The sequence below is a fragment of the Martes martes genome (genome assembly GCF_963455335.1).
Source record: "Martes martes genome assembly, chromosome: 11".
Classification (NCBI taxonomy): Eukaryota; Metazoa; Chordata; class Mammalia; order Carnivora; family Mustelidae; genus Martes; species Martes martes.
Window position 1 is genome coordinate 43651097 of NC_137899.1, and position 22025 is coordinate 43673121.

Consider the following 22025-nt stretch of genomic DNA (forward strand, 5'->3'; position numbering starts at 1 on the left):
TTCTCTAGTCTAAGGTATGGTCCAGTTTGTGGCAAGTAACAGACTCATGAAGTAGCAGGATTTTATGGAGCGCTCTAGAAGATAAGATAGTCTTGGGGGATTGAAAAGCTCATGACATATCCCAGGTTGACTGGAGGCTGGAGATATGCACAGCAGAAAATGAATAAGCCACCCATGCATCACTGGTCAGTGGAAACTAGGAAATATGTTGAGAGGAGATTCAAGCAGGCCTAGTGGTAATAAAATCTGGTGCCATCTTGTGAAAGGTTCAGACTTTGAATGCACTCTTCCTTCTACATACAAATCCCATCCTGGGAGTGGAAGCCTTACTGGGTTGAGATAATTGAATAAAATCTGTAATCAGTCTTTAGTCAAAAACTAAGGTGAACACTGGAGACCAGCTTGAAAGATCTTAAAAAGAAAAATGGGGTCGGGGGAATGGAGTAGAGAAATCAGTGGCCACACAGTGCAAGGGAAACAGACTTTTAGATCATCAAGATGCTAAAACACAAACTGATAAGACAACCACCACCCTCAAGGAAAATTAGAATCTAGAGTTGCTATAATGTATTATTTAAAATGTCCAATATCTAATAAAAAATTTAGAGATATGCAAGGAAACAAGAAAATACAACCTCTACTTTAAAAAAAAATCACTAGAAATTGTATCTAAGTGTCTCCATATGTTGGATTTAGCAGACGAAAACATTAAAGCAGCAATTAGAAGTATGTTAAAAAAAAAAAAAACAGAGAAAACCGTAGTTAAAGCAATAAAGTGAAGTAGGATGATAGTGACTCAATGAATAAGGAATTTCCACAAAGAGATAATTATTATAAAAAAGAAACAAAAACTCTAGAGTTAAAAAGTATAGTAACTAAGTTTACTCGATGGGCCCAATAGCAGATTTGACATGGCAAAAAATAATGAGTGAATTTGAATATAGGTCAATATAATTTATACTCCTTGAAGAATAGAGAGAAAAAGATTGAAGAAAAGTCCACAGAGCCTCAGAGGCCTGCAAGAAAACCTTAAGTAGATACACATATACACGATGGGAGATCCAAGAGAGGAGAGAGTGAGAGGAGTTAAAAAATATATGAAGAAATGATGACAGAAATCTTTCCAGATTTAATATAAAACTATCTGTAGATTCAAGCTCCACAAATCCCAAGTTGGAAAACACAAAGAGGACCTACATAGACACATCACAGTTAAACTATTGAAAGCCAGAGTAAAAGAGAAAATCTTAAAAGCTGGAAGAACAAAAAATGACTTATTAACATATAGGGAACTGAACTAATAATTACTTTTAATGGCTGACTTCCTATCAGAAACAATAGAGACCTTACAGCTTGACATATTCAAAATGTAGAAAGGAAAAAAAAATGTCAACCAAGTATTCAATATCCAGAAGAGCTGGTCTTCAGATTAAAGGTGAATTATTTTCAGATAAACAAAGATTGTGAGAATTTCCTGCTGCTAAATGGTCTTATAATAAATACCAAAGGAAATTTTTTAGGCTGAAAGGAAATGACTCCAGATGTTAATTCAAATGTGTAAGAAGAACTTAAAGAGTATTGAGTATAATAAATGTTTGGGTAAATATGAAAGAGTCTGTAGATATATTTTTCTCACTTTCCACATTTAAAATACATGTATAATCATATAAAGCAATAATTATAATACTGTTATATTGGGTTTATGACACATATACATGAAATGTACATACGGCAACGTACAAAAGAGGGACAAAGAAATGGACAAGTAATAGAGTATAGTTTCTGTTTTATTGGAATTATTATTTTGAAGTAATGTGATAAATTAAGATGCAAATTATAATCCCTAGAACAGTTATTAAACTAACTCTGAAAAAATAGAAAGTAAAAAATATAGAGGGATTAAAATGGTACACTATAAGTATTTATCACAAAAGAAAGCAATAAAGGAGGAACAGAGGATAGAAAAAGGTGTGACATAAATAGAAAAGAATTAACAAAGTGGCAAAAGTAAATCCAACCATGTATGAATTACATTAAATATGAATGGACTGAACATTCTCCTTAAGAGGCAGAGACTGTCAAAACTGGATAAAAACACAACACTCAGCTATATGTTGTCTGTAAGAAGCACACCTAATGATAAAAAAGCTTAACTGACATAATAGACTTTAAGACAAGAAGTGTTACTGAAGACAGACATTTCATAATGATAAAAAGGTCAATATACCAGGAAGATATAATAATCGTAAATTGTGCATACATCTAACAATGGTCCCCAAATTCATGAAGTGAAACTATGAAAGGAGAAATAAGGTTTCTACAGTAATAATTGGGATTTCAATACCCCATTCTCAACACTTGATAGAGCAACTAACTAGACACAAAATAAGCAAGAAGATAGAAGATTTCGACATTATCAATCAACTTGACCTAATTGACATATATAGAAAATTCCACCTAGTGACTTCATTCTTTTCAAACGTATGGGAAACCTTCTCTAGGTCATATAGATCATATGTTTGGCCATAAAACAAGTCTCAGTAGAGTGCAAAAGATGAAATCATGTAACAGAAATCTGAAAAAGCCCCAAATAGTTGTCAATTAAAAACACAAGGGAAATTTTTAAATATTTAATGAATGAAAACAAAAAACTTAGAATTTGTGTGTGCAGATAACACAGTGCTTCATGGAAAATTTATACCTTTAAATGCATGTATAAGAAAAAAGAGAAAACTCTTAAATCAGTCCTAAGCTTCCAGCTTAAGAAACTGGAAAAATAAGAAGAAACAAGACCAAAAGAAAGCAGAGGAAGGAATTAATAAAGCGTACAGCAGAAACCAACAGAACAGAAAAATGTTAAAGAATCAGTGAAACTAGAAGTTGGTTCTTTGAAAAGATCAACAAAGTTGACAAAACTTTAGCTAGACTGACCAAAAAAAAAAAAAAAAAAAAAAAAAGACACGTATTACCAAAATCAGCCATGAAAGGAGTGAAATTACTACCAACCTCACAGAATTTGAAAGTAGTATAAAGGAATATTATGATCAATTTTATGTTATCACTGTAGAAACTAAAGTAAAATAGATGACTTCTTAGAAAGGCAAGTTATTAGAGACAAATTGTAAAAACTAAGAACAAATAGAAATAGACTTCTAATAAGTAAAGAAATGGAATAAGGAATTAAAAATCTTCCCACAGTGAAATTCCCAGGATCAAATTTGGTAAATTCTATCAAATATTCAAAGAAGTAATATTAATTCTTCACAAATGCTTTCAGAAAATAGGAAAGAAGGAAAACTTCCCAGTTTACTTTGTCAGGCCAATTTAACTGACTTCAAAGCCAGGACAAAGACATCTCAAGAAAATAAAATGGCAGATCAATATCTCTCTTGAATAAAGAAGCAAAAAACCTTACCAGAATATTAGCAAACCAAAGCTAGCCACATATGAAAAGAATTATATATCTTAAGCGAGTTGGATTTGTTCCAGAAATGCAAGGGTGGTTTAAGATCCAAAATTCAACTAATGTAATAAACCATATTAATAAAATAAAGAACAGAACCATATAATCATCTCAGTAGAGGCAGAGAAAACATTTGCCAAACTCCTAACATCCATTCATGATAAATATCTCTCAACAAACCAGGAAAGAAAAAAAGAACTTTCTCTGCATGATAAAGGGCATTTATGAAAAAAACAAAAACCTACAGATCACATCCTATTCTTTTTTTTTTTTAAGATTTTATTTATTTATTTGATAGAGATCACAAGCAGGCAGAGAGGCAGGCAGAGGGGGGGGGGAAGCAGGCTCCCCACTGAGCAGAGAGCCCGATGCAGGGCTCGATCCCAGGACCCTGAGATCACGACCTGAGCTGAAGCCAGAGGCTTACCCACTGAGCCACCCAGGTGCCCCATTATTATTATTTTTTTTTAAGCAGTCTCCGCACCCAACGTGGCGTTTCAACTCATAACTCTGAGATCAAGAGTTGCATGATCTGGCTGACTGAGCCAGCCAAGTGCCCCATCATAATCATATTCATTCAGTTCAATGGTGAAAGCCATAATGTTTTCTTCCTAAGATCAGGAACAAGGCAATGTCATCCACTGTCACCTTGTCACTAATTCTACTGGTATTACATTGGAGGTTCTAGTCAGTACAGTCAGGCAAGAAAAATAAAGACATCCATATTGTAAAAGAAATGGTAAAACTTCTTAATACCCATCACCAGAGCACTGGGTGTGGTGTATAAACAATGAATCTTGGAACACTGAAAAAATAAAATAAATTAAAAAAAAAAAGGTGAAACTACTCTTATTTACAGAAAACATGTAGAAACTATATTTAGACTGCTAGGAAATATGCAGATACGCAGACAATACTAAAACTAGTAAACGTGTTCTGCAAGATTGCAGGGTACAAGATCAGCATACAGAAATCAGTTATATTTCTAGATCCTAGATAGGAATAGTCCAAAAAATAAGAAAACAATTTATTATAGTTGTGTCAAAAAGATGAAAATACTTGGGAATAAATTTAACAAAAGCAATGTAAGTTTTTTTTTTTTTTAAAGATTTTATTTATTTATTTGACAGACAGAGATCACAAGTAGGCAGAGAGGCAGGCAGAGAGGGAGAGGGGAGGAAGCAGGCTCACCGCCGAGCAGAGAGCCCGATGTGGGGCTCGATCCCAGGACCCTGAGATCATGACCTGAGCTGAAGGCAGAGGCTTTAAACCACTGAGCCACCCAGGCGCCCCAGCAATGTAAGTTTTGTATGCTAAAGACAACAAAACATTGCTGGAAAAAATTAAAAATTTAAATAAATGAAAGACTTACTTTGTTCACGAATTGAAAGACTCAATATTAAGATGGTAATTCTTCCGAAATTGGTTCATTGAAATCCCTTTTAAAATTCCATATTTTTTCATTTTGGTAGAAATTGACAGGCTAATCTTAAAATTTATGTAGAAATGCAAAGGACTTAGAGTGGTCAAAAGAATTTATTTTTGAAAATTGATTTATTTATTTTAAAGAAAGCATTGGGAGGGAGAGAGGGAGAGAAGCAGGCTCCCTGCAGAGTGCAAAGCCCAGATGCAGGACTCAGTCTCATGAACCTGAGATCACAACCAGAGGCAAAATCAAGGGCCAGATGCTCAACTGACTGAGCTACCCAGGAACCCCCAAAATACTTTTGAAAACAAATTTAGAATATTTAAATCACACAATTTCAGTATTTATTATATATATATTTCATATTTCATATTTCAAATATTTCATATTTGAAATATTTGATTCATATGAAATATTTCATATTTCAAATATATATATTTCATTATATATATATTATATATATATTTCAGTATTTGTTATAGATCTACATTAATAAAGTCAGCAGAAGAAAGACACATAAATAAGTAGATCAGAATTGTGAATCCAGAAATAAACCTTTATATTTGTGGTCAGTTGATTTTTCACAAAGGTACTGACACAGTTCAGTAGGAAAGCACAGTGTTTCCAACAATTGGTGCTGGGATAATTATATTCCACATGTAAGGAAAAAACAAACAAACAAAAACAAGTCCTTGACTGTCACATTGAAAAAAACTAACTCAAATGGAATCATAGTTCTAAATATAGGCTTTAAAACTATAAAACTTATAGAAGACCTTGTATTAATCAGCAAGGCATTTTTAGATTGCAACACCAAGAATAAAGCCATAAAACAAACAATAATAATAAGAATAACAAATTCATTAAATTGAACATTATACTTCAAAAGACACCACTAAGGGAATGAAACCACAAGAGACTGTGGACTCTGAGAAACGAACTGAGGGTTTTGGAGGGGAGGGGGGTGAGGGGTTGGGTGAGCCTGGTGGTGGGTATTATGGAGGACAAGTATTGCATGGAGCACTGGGTATGGTGCATAAACAATGAATTTTGGAACACGGAAAAAAAAATTTTAAAAAAAGACAAGGTTTAGACTGGAGGAAGTATTAACAAATCCTATATCTGAAAGGGCTTATGTCCAGAATATATAAAGAACTCTTAAGATCAATAATAGGAAGACAAGCCAACTTAAAAATGGATAAGACAATTGGGTAGAAATATTTCATCAAAGATCTATGCATGGATGGCAGATGACCACATGAAAAAGTGTTCAACATCATTAGTCAATTGGCAAATGCAAATTTAAACCATAAAATACACCTACACACTCAATACAATGACTATAATTTAAAAGATCAACAGTGCCAAGTATTGGCAAGGATAACGAGAATCTGGAGTCCTCACGTGTTCTTGGGAACATAAAATGGTATAGCCACTTTGGAAAACAGTTTGTCAGTTTCTTTTACAGTTAATCAGAAACTTAGCATATAACCCAGCAATTCAGTTCCCTAGAAATCTGTGTAAGAAAGGTGAGAACACCTGTCTAGATTGAGACATGTACACAAAATGTTTATAGCTGAGTCCACATATGCATGGATTGGTAAATAGACAAAATGTGGTGTATTCATGCAATAACATACTATTCAGCAATGAAAAAGTAAAAATACACTGAATATCAACAATGCTGCAATGTGAATGAACCTCAAATATGTCATACCAAGTCAAGAGTCAGCAAATTTTTTCTGTAAAAGACCAGATAGTAAACATTTTAGGGTTTGCGGGCCATATACTCTCTGTTGCAACTGTTCGACTCTGCTGCTGTAGTATGAAAGCAGCCATAGACAACATGAGATGTTCCATAAATTTTTTTTACAATAACACATGGCAGGCTGGATTTGTCCTTTAGATTATGGCTTGCCAATCCCCGCTAAGTGTAAGAAGTGAGTTGACTAAGACTACATATTATATTGGTCCATTTAATTTTGAAATGCCAGAAAAGGCAAATTTATAGGAGGGGGAGAAAGCCCACTTGTGGTTGCATGTGGCTGGGAGTGGGGCTGAAGGAATGCTTCAAAAAGACTCAAGGCAAATTTGGGGGTGATGAAAAATTATAAAAAGTTATAAAAGTACAATGTGATTATTGTCATACAACTCTAAGTAGTGATTAAAACTTACTGAATTTTTACCCTTATAGTTAAGGGAATGTAAATTATATCTCAGTAAAGATGAAAAAGAAAGGAATAGATGTAAAAGACTGGTGGGTTTTTTGTGGTATACCTTGAAGATACTAAGTGCCATGTGATATATAACTGAGGCTAGCAAACATTAAGAACACATTGGTAAAGACAAAAAGTGAAAAGAAGAATAGTTACAATAGATAACAGAATTGGAATTTGAGAAAATTATGAGAAGACAAAACTATTATTGAAAGCCATATTTTTAAAAATTGCCTACTAAAATTGTGTTATTTTAAAAAATAACTTTTGACTTACTTCCTTGAAATAGGATCAAAGTCAAAAGTACTGCATGTCATTTCTTCCTGAGTCACATACATACTCTCCCCACTCACAATAATTTGAATCAGGATTTCAGATTAAAATGTCAGTGAAAGCACCTGTATAATCTGTCTCCACTTTGCTCCAAGTTTATGAGAATGTGATGTGAACATTTTTCAAAGAAATAAGTAACTATATTCTAGTTACATTTAAGACAAAACCCCTGCAGACCATGAGTAGACAGGAAACCCTTAGTAATGAGTGGGTATTGATGCTGTCTGGCTCACAGAAACCTGGGTCATGTGGGCCAGGGCTTAAAAAGTGGGGTTTTAAGCCAAACTTAAGAGAGTATAGGTTGCTAGACATTTAAAGAATGCCAAATGTGTCTTGCAAATGGTAGGAGATTGGAACTGGGCTGTCTGCATAAAGCAGGAAACTGGGACCATGTTTCTAGGCCATAAAACTAGACCTGAAATAACTCCACCTGACACTGTTGGTGTTTTCCTGTGGGCCAAAGAGGCAGCTATGCAAAAATGGAAATGGTAACCATATGTTGTGTGTGCATGTGGCATCTGGAATAGAGCTCTACCCATGTGGAACCAAAGCCCCAGTCTTTCTAATTTAAGACCTGCTCCGGAGTTGTGCAACTCCAGAGGGATAGTCTGAGCCACCATGAAACAACATGGCAGGAAAGAGCTCACAAAGGATAAAACTTCCACATAAGGTGTGTTTGCAGGCAAGTATTTTAGGACATGTATGGAAATCTGTTACCACAAGAGACAGCAGATACATCAAATGGGATCATTTACATCCAAGGAAATAGGAATAAGAACACAATCTCAAAAAAAGCACTTAAACGTAAAAGTGCTTAAGAATTTCAAATGAAAAAGTAATTGGCAATAAGCAAAGAATAAGAAGAGGCAGAATGATAAAAGACTGATGTCAAATCTTGTAAGTAACAAAAATTGATGAAATTGAAAATAACGAACTCTTTGGTAGATTAAATTCACATAACAGAAGACTGAATTAGTGAGTCAGAACTCTCAACTGAGACTTGTCAGTCTGGAAGAGCGAATCTTCTAGAATATAGAACAAAAAGATAAGGAGGTTGAAAACATGAAAGAGATGTTAAGAAACATGGAAAACAGACCGAGTTAGGGGTTCCAGGATGTAAGAGTATTCAGTAAGCATCATGGAAGAGAAATTTTTTAAAGGTTGAAAGTTTGCTTTATTTGAAGAGCAATTGGAAAAGCCCACTAGTTTCAAGAGGATAAAGAGGACAAAGGAAAACTCCCCGCCTTAAGGATAGTATAATGGATTGTAGATCAAGGACACACACTCACACACTTCTTGCAGTAAGGGAAAAAAAGCAGGTTACCTACAGCAGAAATGGCAGATTATCAATACATTTATCAGAAATTATTATTGATACCAGTATACATGAAGTTGTGGGTTGTGTTCATGTTAAGGAAACTAATCCAAGTGAAGCATTTTCCTTTATAAAAATACTAATTTTTCTCCTTTGAGTTATGTTCCCTGGAGGGTTGTCAACCCAACTAAGCAAATGTGCAAATGCACTTTTCCTTGTTAGAAATGTGGCTCCTGCTTACGAAATACAATTTAAAGTTCATTTATAAAGCATAAGTAGAGTTTAGGAGAGTATGTAACTAAATGGTAAGAGTTTAATTAACATGACTTTTTATGGTACTTCATTAGTATATGTTTAGTAGAGTAAAAGAGAAGAAAGGGAAATCTTGAAAATATATCATCAGCATTTGGTGGCACTGCATTTGTTCATGGAAGAACATCAGATAAGTAAGTCTGTATACCTAATAGTGTGTGAAGGATCTAGAATTTCAAAAGAAACAATAGGTATAATCTACTTCGTAAAGAACTTAATTACACATTAGGAAAAACAACCAAGATCTTAAGGAATAATCACAAAGGACTTTATGTTAAATCCCAGTGTCCTTATTGAGTGAGAGAAGTTTGTCTCTTGCCCATAGTACAAAACTAGAATCTGATCACTGTTACAACCCTGTCGTCCCTTTGAGCGAGCATGCTTTCTAGTTTCTTAAAATAGTCAAATTCCAGCTGCTTTTATGGTTCTAGCTACTCCCCCTGTCCTAGCTAGGGCCTTACTATGGTTGGGGGACTTCTCTCTGAAGTGATCAGGGAACCTCCCCTTCTGTTTCTTCTTCTTCTTCCTTTTTTTTTTTTTTTTTTAAGATTTTATTTATTTATTTGATACGGAGATCACAAGTAGCAGAGAGGCAGGCAGAGAGAGGGTGGGGGGAGAAGTAGGCTCCCTGCCAAGCAGAGAGCCTGATGCGGGACTCAATCCAGGACCCTGGGATCACGACCCGAGCCGAAGGCAGCGGCCCAACTGACTGAGCCACCCAGGTGCCCTCCCCTTCTGTTTCTTGCTTACCTCTTTCCTCACTCTATAGCTGTCATTTCTGACTTCTCTGGAGTTAGAGCTTAGGGGAGAAAGGGGGAGGTAGGAGGAATAGAAATGTGACTCCTTGACTGGTTTATATATATTATAAGATGCCTTTACATCCCCTGGGCTTGACAGGTTTTTAAAACTGACTTTCTTTGGTAGAGTAATTTCATGGAGTATCTGGAGATCCCTTGTTGCTATACATCTGTTCCCTACTGTTCAGTCTTTCTGGGTTTGTAATTCCCTTAGCTTCTAGATTCATAGAAATAACATTTGGTTTCTCAGCTGCTGAGTCAGTTCACTGTTCAAGGCGGCCCCTCTCATGTAGAACCAAAGACAACTTTGCACAGCTCTTCACTCAGATTTCCTAAATGGATCCTGGTAAACTCTCATACATTTTTTTTTCTTTTTTTCTTTTCTCTTCTTCTTCTCCTTTTTTTTTTTTTTTTGGTCTGGTTAATGTCTAGGAGTTTAGGCTGATTCTAATGCAACAGTATATCTCTGTCATCCTTGTTCAACATTTTCAGTATCTAGAGTAGAAGTCAGATACCCGTCCATCGTGTCCTCTTATCTGTAGGGAACATAAATCCATCTTTCCAAGTTGTTTCATTGAAACTTCTTTCTCTTCTTTTGAGAAGTATTTCCTCTCAGGTCTTGGATTTTACTTTTTCCTACTTACAGTGTAATAAATTAGCCTTTTACTCTTTCATGGACGCTGGAGAAGGCATGAAATGCCTGGATTAGAGACAATGGACTTTGTTATTTCCAGCACAGCAAGTATCAAGACTATCAAGTTTGCCTTGTTTCCCCTGAATCAAGTCCCATAGGGTGATGGGGAGAGCCCAAATGGATTCAAACACATATAGTAGGTCACATTACAGGAGAGAAATACAGAGCATGGGGGAATCCACTGTTTTTATAGTAAGCAGTTAGCAAACCTGCTCTTTATCCCAGGGGTAACAGTCCAAGAAAACATAAATAATACTGTTATGTTGTTGTTTTGATTTTTTTTTTTAACAATCTCTGATTTTGATAGAAATTGAAAAAGGTGGGTTTGCCATTCTTAAGTCCTTCAGGGGAAATAAAGAAAAAGCATGGGTTGCTTCATTATCTCACCAGTAAGCTTTTCTTTCATTAGTAGGATAGTTTTTCTTAGATGGAACCATCTGGAGCAGTAACTGAAATGATTAGGGGTATTTCTCACATCTGATCAAACCGTGATAAAAACATATTACTGATGTGTTCTTCCTTTTTTAAATAAGCAAAATAGAAGTGTTTTTTGTTAATTTTTGGTATTAAAATTTTTTATCATAATATACCAGGGGGAAATAATTGTAACAATATTTTCTCTGGACCTAAAAGACAACAGTCTGCAGAATTTTGAGTATCCCTTTGAACTCAGGGGAATTATGTGATAAACTTTTAAAAAATACAAATATTTATCTAGTAAAGTCTCTGTCTATACCCATATTAAATTGAATTAGAAAGATGTTTTAAAATCTTTTCAATATTTAAAATTTGCTCCAATAAGAATTTTTAAGGTCATACAAACTGCTTGTCAAAAAAATAGACACCGATCAGTAGGTTAGAATGTTAACGGCTTCATCAAATTTTTGTTCATCTTTATTTCAGTTTCACATCTTGCAATATCTTCAACATTAAGAAAGGAAGTTACTTTGCAAGTGGTTGAGATTATGAGCTAATACACAGTGACTGGTAATTACTTGCAGTTGAACATTAACATAGAATTACTTCCAGCCGCGTTGGTAGGTAATAGAAAGAGGTTATAAATTAAAGGCTAGAGGACTGGGTCTGCCACTTACTAGCTGAGTTAGCTTACATCAGTTACTTTATTTTTGAGAATGTGTCCTCATCTATAAGGTAAATATGATAATATGGGATCAAGCAGGCTTATGAACTAAATGTTTTTTAAATGTTAGTCTGGTGTTATTTGCATGCCTCTGTTGACAAATATGCTTTATTGGTGGCTGTAAATATAATTCTGTATTAGGACTTACATGTATAAAAGTCCCAAAGCTAGCTGTATCTGTGAGGATGAGTTTGTGTGTGGGAGTATCTCTGTTCCTGGGTTAGCGGGTTTGTGTGCGTCCGCACATGCAGACTAAGGCATGTCTGTGGGCATGCAAGGGTCGATGTGCACACAGGTGACCTATCTGTGTTTGTTCTTTATGGATGTTTGTGCATGCATATGCCTGTGTTCATTTCATGGGGCTGACGAATAACAATTAGTTTTTTAGGGTTTGCCTATTGGCGCTTTAAAAAAAAAACAGGAAAATAACTCAAATTATTCATATTTATGGAAAGATTATAAAAAGTTTTAGATTTTTATTTTTGATGTTAGATTAGGCACTACTGCTTGTTAAATTTCTTTGAACACTGACAGGGATAAATTTGTTTTTAGACTGCAGAACCTTTGTTTTGAGACTCTTGATCTTTATAAACACTAAAGTTTGTCACATGTTCCTTTTGTTCGTATAAAAGGGAATGACAGCTTGAAGTTCATGACTTCTCAAACTGTATTTACAGAAAAAATGCTGGGTTATTATCTTTTATAGTTGTTTCGGGGTTTTCTTTTTTGTTAGTTTAGCTGTTGTCACATTTTTCTAGGGTTTTGTTGTCTCCTGTAAGTTATTAACTTGTTTCTTTAGGCAGTACAGAATAATGGTTAGGAGAGCAAACTCTGGAATTCTACTTCCTAAGTTCAAATATTTGTTTCACCACTTCACTGTGTGACTTTCAGTAAGCTTTTTAACCTTCTGCCTCAGTTTTCCTTGCCTATAAAATGGAGATGATAACAGTACCTATTTCATATACTTTTATTTAAAAATGAACAAGATAATTTACATAAAAATTTACAGAAAAGCAAGTGGCATAGTGCCTCCTTCCTTATTTTAAAACTAGCTCTCTTCTCATTTTTTTCTTCTCCTCCCGAAGTCCCAGGACCCTGCTTCCTTTCCTATTGCTAGCTTTTAGTCCTTTGGACTTAAGATTTCTCATTTCCCTGACCTACTCTGGAGTAGGATTCATTGTGAGAAATCTTTCTCTCCCTTTCAGTGTCTGAGGCGAAGGTACTCAACCAGTCTTTTGAGGCTGAGTTTTGTTTTATTTTGTTTTTAAATTTCAACAATAGTGGGGAAAACTAACAGGACAGAAATAGCAAATGAATAGGGATGGTGTTAATTAGGTTTACAAAAATTTACAATAAAATGTATTCCTAGTTCTCAGATTTTAAGTGGGGCCAGTCTCGGATTTTTCTTCATCTGGTTTCACAAATGTTTTAGTCAGTTCTTTGTGTTTATGCTAATTCTTCTCTCTACACTTATTATTTCTTCTTTGTGACCCAGGGTCACTTATTCCCTGGCTTTTTTAAACTTTGGAGCTCATGTGCTTGAAATCCCTTTCATGTTCAAGGAGGTTCCTCTCTCCTTCCCTCTCAATATTTTTTGCTTTCAGCTTCGTTGAGCTATAATTGACCTATAACTTTGTGTAGGTTTAAGGTATAGAGTGTACTGATTTGATAGATGGATATACTTACCACCATAAGCTTAGTTAAAACATCTGTCACCTCACATACAGTTGTTTTGTGTGTAGTGAGAACTTTTAAGATCTATTCCCCTAGCAGCTTTCAAATTGCTGTATGGCGTTGTTAACTATAGTCACCATACTGTATGTTCTATTCCAGAACGTATGCTCGTAACTGGCAGTTTGTACCCTTTGACCACTGTTGCCCATTCCCTATCCCCCATCCCATCTTTGGCGACCTGCTCTTTGTTTCTATGAAAAAAAATTTTTTTTTGAGGTTCACATAAAAGTGAGATCAAACTGTATTTTTCTTTGGCTGATTTATTTTACTTAGCAGAATACCCTCAAGGTCCATACTTAATTTTTTTCCTAAGGTTACAGAGTAGCTAATGGAATATTTAGAAACACAAAGTCAGATAGATATATTTATAGTTTAACTTAAAAAATCGAGTCAGTAAAACTTAATGTTCCCTTTGTAAATGAGGTTGTGTGGGCATTTCAGCATAGTGACTGGGATGGGTAGATGCCCTAAAGTGAGGACTTCTGTGCAACGTGGTGGAATGTGGGCCTACAGAGGCTGTCTCTGGCAGAGCTTCAGAGCTGTGGTTGAGGTAGGATGCGTTGTGTATGTTTATGTGTATGCCCCTTCCTCCCAGAGACAACTTTGTGTCTACTTTCCACTGGTTCTAAAGTCAACTCTGCACTGGATTCAGATGGCTGTGGGCTCTTGAGCATTAAAGGAAAAAGAGAAGGGAAATTCTAGGCAAAACTATGGAAGATGAGAGCGTTGGCCATTGTTACGTAGGCCTGCTGCTCTTCTGAATGTGCTTGTAACCAGCACTTTGTTCTGAAGCAAAGGAGGACTTGGGGTGTCTTGCTTTCACATTACACAGTTCTTGACAAAATTTATAATCTGAGTATATATGATTAGAAAGATGGGCTCCCTTTTATCCTAATCTCTGCTGAATCGAAAACAGTGTAGCTATATAATATTTCAGAAATGAACAGTATTATGTGAAAACTGTAAGGTTGCATAGTTGAACTGGGTATTCCAGGCAAAGTAAGGTGTATACAGTGATGGGTACTTTCTGTTTTCAGGGTTTTGTTAAAGGCTGTTAAGAACAAAAACTTTTCTGGCTTACTTTGATGTTTCTAGGCCTTAAATAGAGTGATTAGAATTGATCAGTTCTCAACTTATTTTAGTTTGTTTATTTTTGAAGATTATTTTTAAAAATGAAAAATTACAAATTGCCTTGATTAATCTCTAGGGATTATGGGCTCTTCTGTACAAGCTCTTGCCAGTTTTGAAACAACACTGAAACATCATTAGTATTCAGAAAACACTATTTTATACCTCTATCCTAATTAAATGACTTGTACAACTTGAAATCCTGTTTATTTTTTATCATAGAAAATAATCTATCTTGATTTACAGTGATTACCCACTAATTTTGATTCCTATTCTCATGAAAATTAATGCTCTCCAGAAGAAAATTATGTCATTTCAACAGAGCAGGGAACACAAAGATTAACATAGATAATCTTATCTGTATATATTCGCAACAACATTGTATGAGAGGTCCATTAGCTACAAAAGAGATTTAAAAAACTGAAGGAATCTTAAAAACAGAAAACAAGTGAAGGAATCTAAGGATCTTAATATGAAAGAAAGGACATAGGGATGCCTGGGTGGTTGAGTTTATTAAGACGCTGCCTTCGGCTCAGGTCCTGATCCCAGGGTCCTTATCAGGCTCTCCTCCTCTGCCTACCTTTCTGCCTCCTTGTGCTCTCTCTCTCTCTCTTTCTTTCTCTCACAAATAAATAAAATCTAGGAAAGAAAAAAAGAAAGGACATAAACCATTCCATTGTTTAGGTGCTTTATTTTCTTCCATGCTGTTTGTCTTCTATTGGCCATATGTAAAAAATGAATTATTCTAGCAACCTATATACTTTAACTCTTGAGCATTTGTAAGTTTTAGTAGCAACTGTCTATTTTGCTTCTTATTGCCATGGTTATCCAGGGTAAGTATTTAGCTAATATCAAAATACAGTGTATTTTTGCTTTAGGTCCTTGAGGAAATCAATTTATTTTGCAGACTTTACTTTTTGTTTACACTTGGCCTAAGTAGGTAGATATAAAACTGGGCTCACTATAGGTATTCAAGGAATAAATGTTAGTTGATTAGTGTCATCTTTCCTACAAAGAAAATAATGCCAATATTAAATAACCTCCCCAAATTGCTAATTGTTCCCTTATAAAATGCTCAGGAATATTTTACTCCTGGTCTGGCTATTTAAAGCAGATTATACATCATCTAAAATATATGAGTTTTTTTTTTAGTTCTAGCCAGGTTGGTGTTTAGTATAAATTGTTTCTGTTTGAAATGTACCTTCTTGCAATACTTACATTCCAGTTTTGAGCTTATATTTAATTTTGAAAAAAAATTTATTCTCCCACAATAAATTCTAAGGAAGATGTCCTACAGTGCTGTGGAGACATGATAGAATTCTTTGTCTGCTGAATGTTGCCATCGTAGGCTATACACAGTTGGAGATGGGTCTGGTGGTTGCATTTCTGTAACCTCAAACCTCTGGACCAAGGACTCCCAAATGCTGATGCACAGGAAGATGCATATAAAGAACCACAAAAATCGGTCTGGGACAGGCACAGAGTTCTGTGTTGGTCAGGACTTAGAGTTTGGTGGGGTGGGGGGTGGTTTGTTGTTCTGTTTTGTTTTGTTTTTAGTTTTTAGTTTTAGTTTCCTGGATGATTCCAAGAGACTTTGTGTGGGGGCCATTGCTCCAAACCAAAAGTGGGCACAGTTTTCAATTCAGCAGACCCTTATCACATGCCAGGCACTGCACCATTTGATTGCATATGTGATCTTGTTTTTTTTTTAAATTATTTTTTCATCATGATAACTATACTCTAATTCCCATCCCCTGTCTTCCCCATCCCCTGCCCTCCTCCCAGACTCCTTTAAGAGTCTGTTTCTTGGTTTGTCTTTCTCTCTTTTTTCCTTTGTTTCTTTTGTTTCTTAAATTCCACATATGAGTGAGATCATATGGTATTTGTCTTTCTCTGACTGACTTATTTTGCTCAGCAGTATATTCTCTAGCTCCATCCATTTTGTTGCAGATGGCGAAATTTCATTCTTTTCTATGGCTGAATAATATTCCAGCGTGTTTATATACCACATCTTCTTTATCCATTCATCTATCAACAGACCCTTGGGCTGCTCCATAGTTTCGCTATTGTAGCTACTGCTACTATAAACATAGGGTGCATATATCTCTTTGAATTGTTGTTGTATATTTTTTTGGTAAATATGCAGTAGTTTAATGAATTCCAAGCCATATTGCAATAATGACTTTTCTTTTAAACCTGGGAGTATTAACGTTCAGTTGAGGAGAATACACTCTAAGTTGTATTTATTTTTTGAAGTTGTAATTATAGCCAGTGTCCATCAACAGATGAATGGATAAAGTAGATGTCGTGTATATCTATGTGTATATATCTCCACTGTAATGTTATTCAGCCATGAGGAAGTAGGATATCCTGCCATTTATAACAATAAGAATGATCTTTGAAGGCATTAGGCTAAGTAAGATAAGTGAGGCAGAGAAAGACAAATATTGTATCATATCACTTATGCATAGGTTCAAGAAATGTTGAACTCATAGAAACAGTAGAGTGGTAGGGCACCTGGGTGGCTCAGTGGGTTCAAGCCTCTGCCTTCGGCTCAGGTCATGATTCCAGGGTCCTGGGATCAAGCCCCGCATCGGGCTCTCTGCTCAGCAGGAAGCCTGCTTCCCCCCCCCCGCCCCCTCTGTCTGCCTCTGTGCCTACTTGTGATCTCTGTCTGTCAAATAAATAAAATCTTAAAAAAAAAAAGAGAAAGAAAGAAACAGTAGAGTGGTGATAGCTACCGGAAGCTGGAGGGTAGAGGAAATTGGGTTTGTTCAAAAGATACACACTTCCAGTTATAAGATGTAAGTTCTAGGGATCTAATGTATAGCATTTTGATTATACTTAATAATACGGTATTGTGTATTTAAAAGCTGCTAAAAGAGTAAATCTCGACTGTTCTCACCACAAAAAAGAAACGGTAATTATGGGATGGGGTAGAGGTATTAACTAATGCTATGGTGGCATCGTTTTGCAAATAGACAGGTATCAGATCAACATGTTCTATACCTTTAAACTTCCACAATACTGTATGTCAAAATTTTATCTCAGTAGAGCTGGAAAGTAAAATAAAAGTTGAGTGACTATGAGGAATATATAGTAAGATATTCAATGCTAGTAAGTTGCTAATGCTAAACACTGATTTTCCTCACTACCAAAAGATTTACAATTTTGAAGTGTTTAGTAATTAATAAGGTAGGTGCATTTTGTTTATATAAGATGGGAACTTGGAAACTAGTGTGGTCTCTGTATTAATATTGGCTTCAGCTTTCAATTGGCATGTGAAATACTGGTTTTTGCTTTATAAAAAGTGTTTAAAGAAAATGTTCTTGGTGTACAAAGGTACAATCTGAAATAATGTGGAGAAATTTAGTCTATATCTTTACCAGAACACTATTTAAATTGTACAAGTGAAGCATTTATAGCCTATTTTAGACAATAAATTTAGTTGACATATTAGTTTCAGTTGGACAACATAGTGATTCAACATTTATATACATTATGAAATGATTACCACCACAAGTCTAGTTATCTTCTGTCACCAAACATAGTTATTACAATATTATTGACTGTATTCCCTATGCTGTACTTTACATCCCTGTGACTTACTTATTGTTTAACTGGTAGTCTGTACCTCTTATTTTCAATAGTTTTAATCCTAGGAACTTGGAAGAGTCAATCTTTGCAGTGAAATATTATCTCTTCTTGAAACTTGTGAGGAAGAAATGATTTATTAGTATCCGAAAATTAAAATAAGAAGTATTTAAAAACTGGTATTCACTTTTGTTCTCATCTTATTTCTCCTCCCCTCTCCCCAAAACAGATTGCCAAACTGAGGCAGCAACTACAACGTAGTAAACAGAGTAGTCGGCACAGTAAGGAGAAAGATCGTCAGTCACCTCTTCATGGCAACCATATAACAATCAATCACACTCAGGTAGGCTAATTTCTTGTCCACATTTGAATAATTCCTTTTAAAGGGTGCATTTTAAAGGGGGAATCCATTATTTTAGGATTAAAAAAGTAATAATATGAATCCCTAGCTCTACTAAATTATTACTAGTAGTTAAACTGTTGCAAGAAGGTTTTTTGCCCCTCCATATATGCAATTTTCTTTTAATAATAGACATAACAGAGTGTAGTCGACTCAAGGATGACCGAAACTAAAATCCTAGCTTGTTCACTTATTACGGAACTATGGGTGTTATCTCATTTAATCTTCCTGATAGTACTTTAAGCCATTTATATCTCTTTATATATATTTACCCCTAGTTTACGTAGGAAGATATTGAGGATTAGAGTTCTGTTGAGGGTCTCCCCCCACCCCATCCTTCCAAGAACATGTACTTCCAATGGAATAAGTTTGGGAAATGCTATTTAAACCAGATTCACTCAAAATATTGATATAGATTTTAGTAAATCAAATACGGTAGTATAGAAAAAGAAACCCAAGTAGTGAATCAAAGCAGATCTAATCAGGGTGTTTCAGAAACACAAGGATGATTCAGCATTAAGAAAGGTGTTAGTTTGGTTAACTGCATCAGAAGGTCAAAGTAGATGCTGAACAACACTTGATAAAAACTCAGTATTCCTATGTGACAAAACCTTAGTAACTAAAAACAGGACACTTCCTATGTGACTAACTGCAAGTGTAGTGAGATCCTAACAATAAAATATTGGAAGCATTTCTGTTAAAATAAAAATCAAGTCATAGATGCCCATAATTATTGATACTACTTGCTAGTGGTTTAGAAGCTCTGGGCAGAGCAGTAAGAAAAAGAAATAGTTTTTGTTATCTGTATATGATATGATTATATTTAGAAAATCAAAGTGATTGAACTAAACCACTGAAACCAACAGGAGAGCTAATACCAAGGGTTGGTGAGGATGTGGACCGACTAGAACAGACATTTGTTGCTAATGGGAACACAAAATGGTACCACCACTTTGGAAAACAGTTTGGCATTTTTCTTAAAAAGTTAAATACTCATACACTGATCATAGAGCCCCCAAATTCCACTCTTTGTTATCTAGCCATGAAAAATGAAAACATATGTCCATACTAAGACTTTTACATCAGTGTTCATGAAGGCTTTATTTATGAGAGTCAAAAAATGGAAACAAGTATTAACTGGTGAATGGGTAAAACATTTCATAACATCCATGCAGTACCACTCAACAGTAGAAAGTAGAAAGAACTACTGATACAAGAACATGGTTGAATCTCAAACATCATGCTGAGTGAAAGAAGTCAGAAGCAGAAGACTACATACTATATGATTCATTATGTTAAATTCTGGAAAAGGCAATATTATAGAGACAAAGTAAGATTTCTTCTCTTAATCTGTTAGAAATAATATATTATTTTTACTCTGTTTATTTCAAGTGACTTTTCTATAAGAGCCCAATGCATTATAGAAGATCTATTGACTTGCTGACTTAACAAAAAAGACTTAGGCAAATGTTCTTCATTTACATTGAATTTTTTTTTAATTTTTTATTTCTTTTCAGCGTAACAGTATTCATTGTTTTTGCACCACACCCAGTGCTCCATGCAATCCTTGCCCTCCCTAATACCCACCATCTGGTTCCTCCGACCTCCCACCCCCCGCCCCTTCAAAACCCTCAGGTTGTTTTTCAGAGTCCATAGTCTCTCATGGTTCACCTCCCCTTCCAATTTCCCTCAACTCCTTTCTCCTCTCCATCTCCCCTTGTCCTCCATGTTATTTGTTATGCTCCACAAATAAGTGAAACCATATGATACTTGACTCTCTCTGCTTGACTTATTTCACTCAGCATAATCTCTTCCAGTCCCGTCCATGTTGCTACAAAAGTTGGGTATTCATCCTTTCTGATGGAGGCGTAATACTCCATAGTGTATCTGGACCACATCTTCCTTATCCATTCGTCCGTTGAAGGGCATCTTGGTTCTTTCCACAGTTTGGTGACCGTGGCCATTGCTGCTGTAAACATTGGGGTACAGATGGCCCTTCTTTTCACTACATCTGTATCTTTGGGGTAAATACCCAGTAGTGCAATTGCAGGGTCATAGGGAAGCTCTATACATTGAATTTTTGACATTGTGGTTATGTGTAAAAATAATTATCTGCCAGACAAACTGAAATATTCGTAGTAGGTGAAGTATGAAGTCTAGAATGTGCCTTAAAATAATCAAGAACAGGGGCACCTGGGTGTCTCAGTGTGTTAAAGCCTGTGCCTTCGGCTCACGTTATGATCCCAGGGTCCTGGGATCAAGCCCCACATCGGGCTCTCTGCTCAGCAGGGAGCCTGCTTCCTCCTCTCTCTCTGCCTACTTGTGATCTCTGTCTGTCAAATAAATAAAATCTTTAAAAAAAATAAAACAATCAAGAACAGAAGAAAAATGGATATTTAGATGAAGCAAGATTGGCAGATGTTGGTAATTTTTGAAGCTGGATGATGTGCACCTGAGGGGTCTTTATGGTATGGCATTTAATTATGCTTATGATTATAATTTTTCATAACAGAAAGAAAAAACTGAGAACTTAGTGAGATGATTAGATAAAATATAAACATAAAAATCGGTAGTTTTCTCTTATGTGAATAAAGGTAAACCACCGTACTCTCTACATAGAATACTTCCAACACCAGATGTGTGGGAGGTTTTCCCATACCATTTGCCAACTCTCCAGATACTAACTGAGCATCTTATAATTCAACTATATCACTAAATACTTGGAGTTGGCACAGACCCCACAGTTTAAGGGCTCAGCCCCACAAGACTGCTCACCCCGCCTTAAGATGCCAGTGACAAGTCCCAGATTGTCATCTGTACTTCTGACCATCTGGCTATAAGGAAGGAATTCCCAACAACCACTTCAGGCTCAAAAATTTGCTAGAATGGCTCACAGAACTCAGGGAATCACTTATGTGTACTGCTTTATTGTAAGGGATATAATAAAGGATGCAGACAAACAGTTCGATACAGAGGGTACATAGGGCAAGGTCTGAAGAGGTCCCAAGTTCAGGGGCTTCTGCCTCCATGGAGTTGGGGTGTGCCACCCTTTTGGCATGTGGATACGTGTTCACCCACCTGGAATTTCTCTGAACCCATAGTTTAGAGACTTTTGTGAAGGTTTCATCATATCTCATGATCCATTTTTAACTTCATCTCCAGCCCCTCTGCCCTCTCTAGAGGATGATGTGTGGGCCTGGAAGTTCCAAGCTTAAAATCAAGCTTGATCTTTCTGTTGACTAGCTCCCATCCTGAAGCTACCCAGGAGCCTGTCAAGAGTCACCTCATTAGAAGAGAAGACTCTTCCTTCTATCACCCAGGAAATTCCAAGGCATTTAGGAGCTCTGTGTCCCGTCCCAGGGTCAGAAACCAAATATTGGAATCAAAGATGCCCCTAGCATACTTATCACTCAGGAAATTACAAGAATTTTAGGAAATGTGTGTCAAGAACCAGGACAGCCACCAAATATAT

The 22025-nt window shown here is 35.8% G+C and overlaps 1 protein-coding gene across 1 annotated transcript in view; it reads left to right on the forward strand.

Moving 5' to 3' along the window:
* Positions 1-22025, forward strand: part of GLCCI1 (glucocorticoid induced 1) — a gene marked incomplete at its 5' end in the record, with an annotated part of 105331 nt that overhangs the window by 57678 nt on the left and 25628 nt on the right. Inside the window, one exon of the mRNA XM_080817979.1 lies at positions 18383-18496. Coding sequence (XP_080674105.1) covers positions 18383-18496 — 114 coding nt within the window. The remainder of the gene's footprint in view (positions 1-18382; positions 18497-22025) is intronic.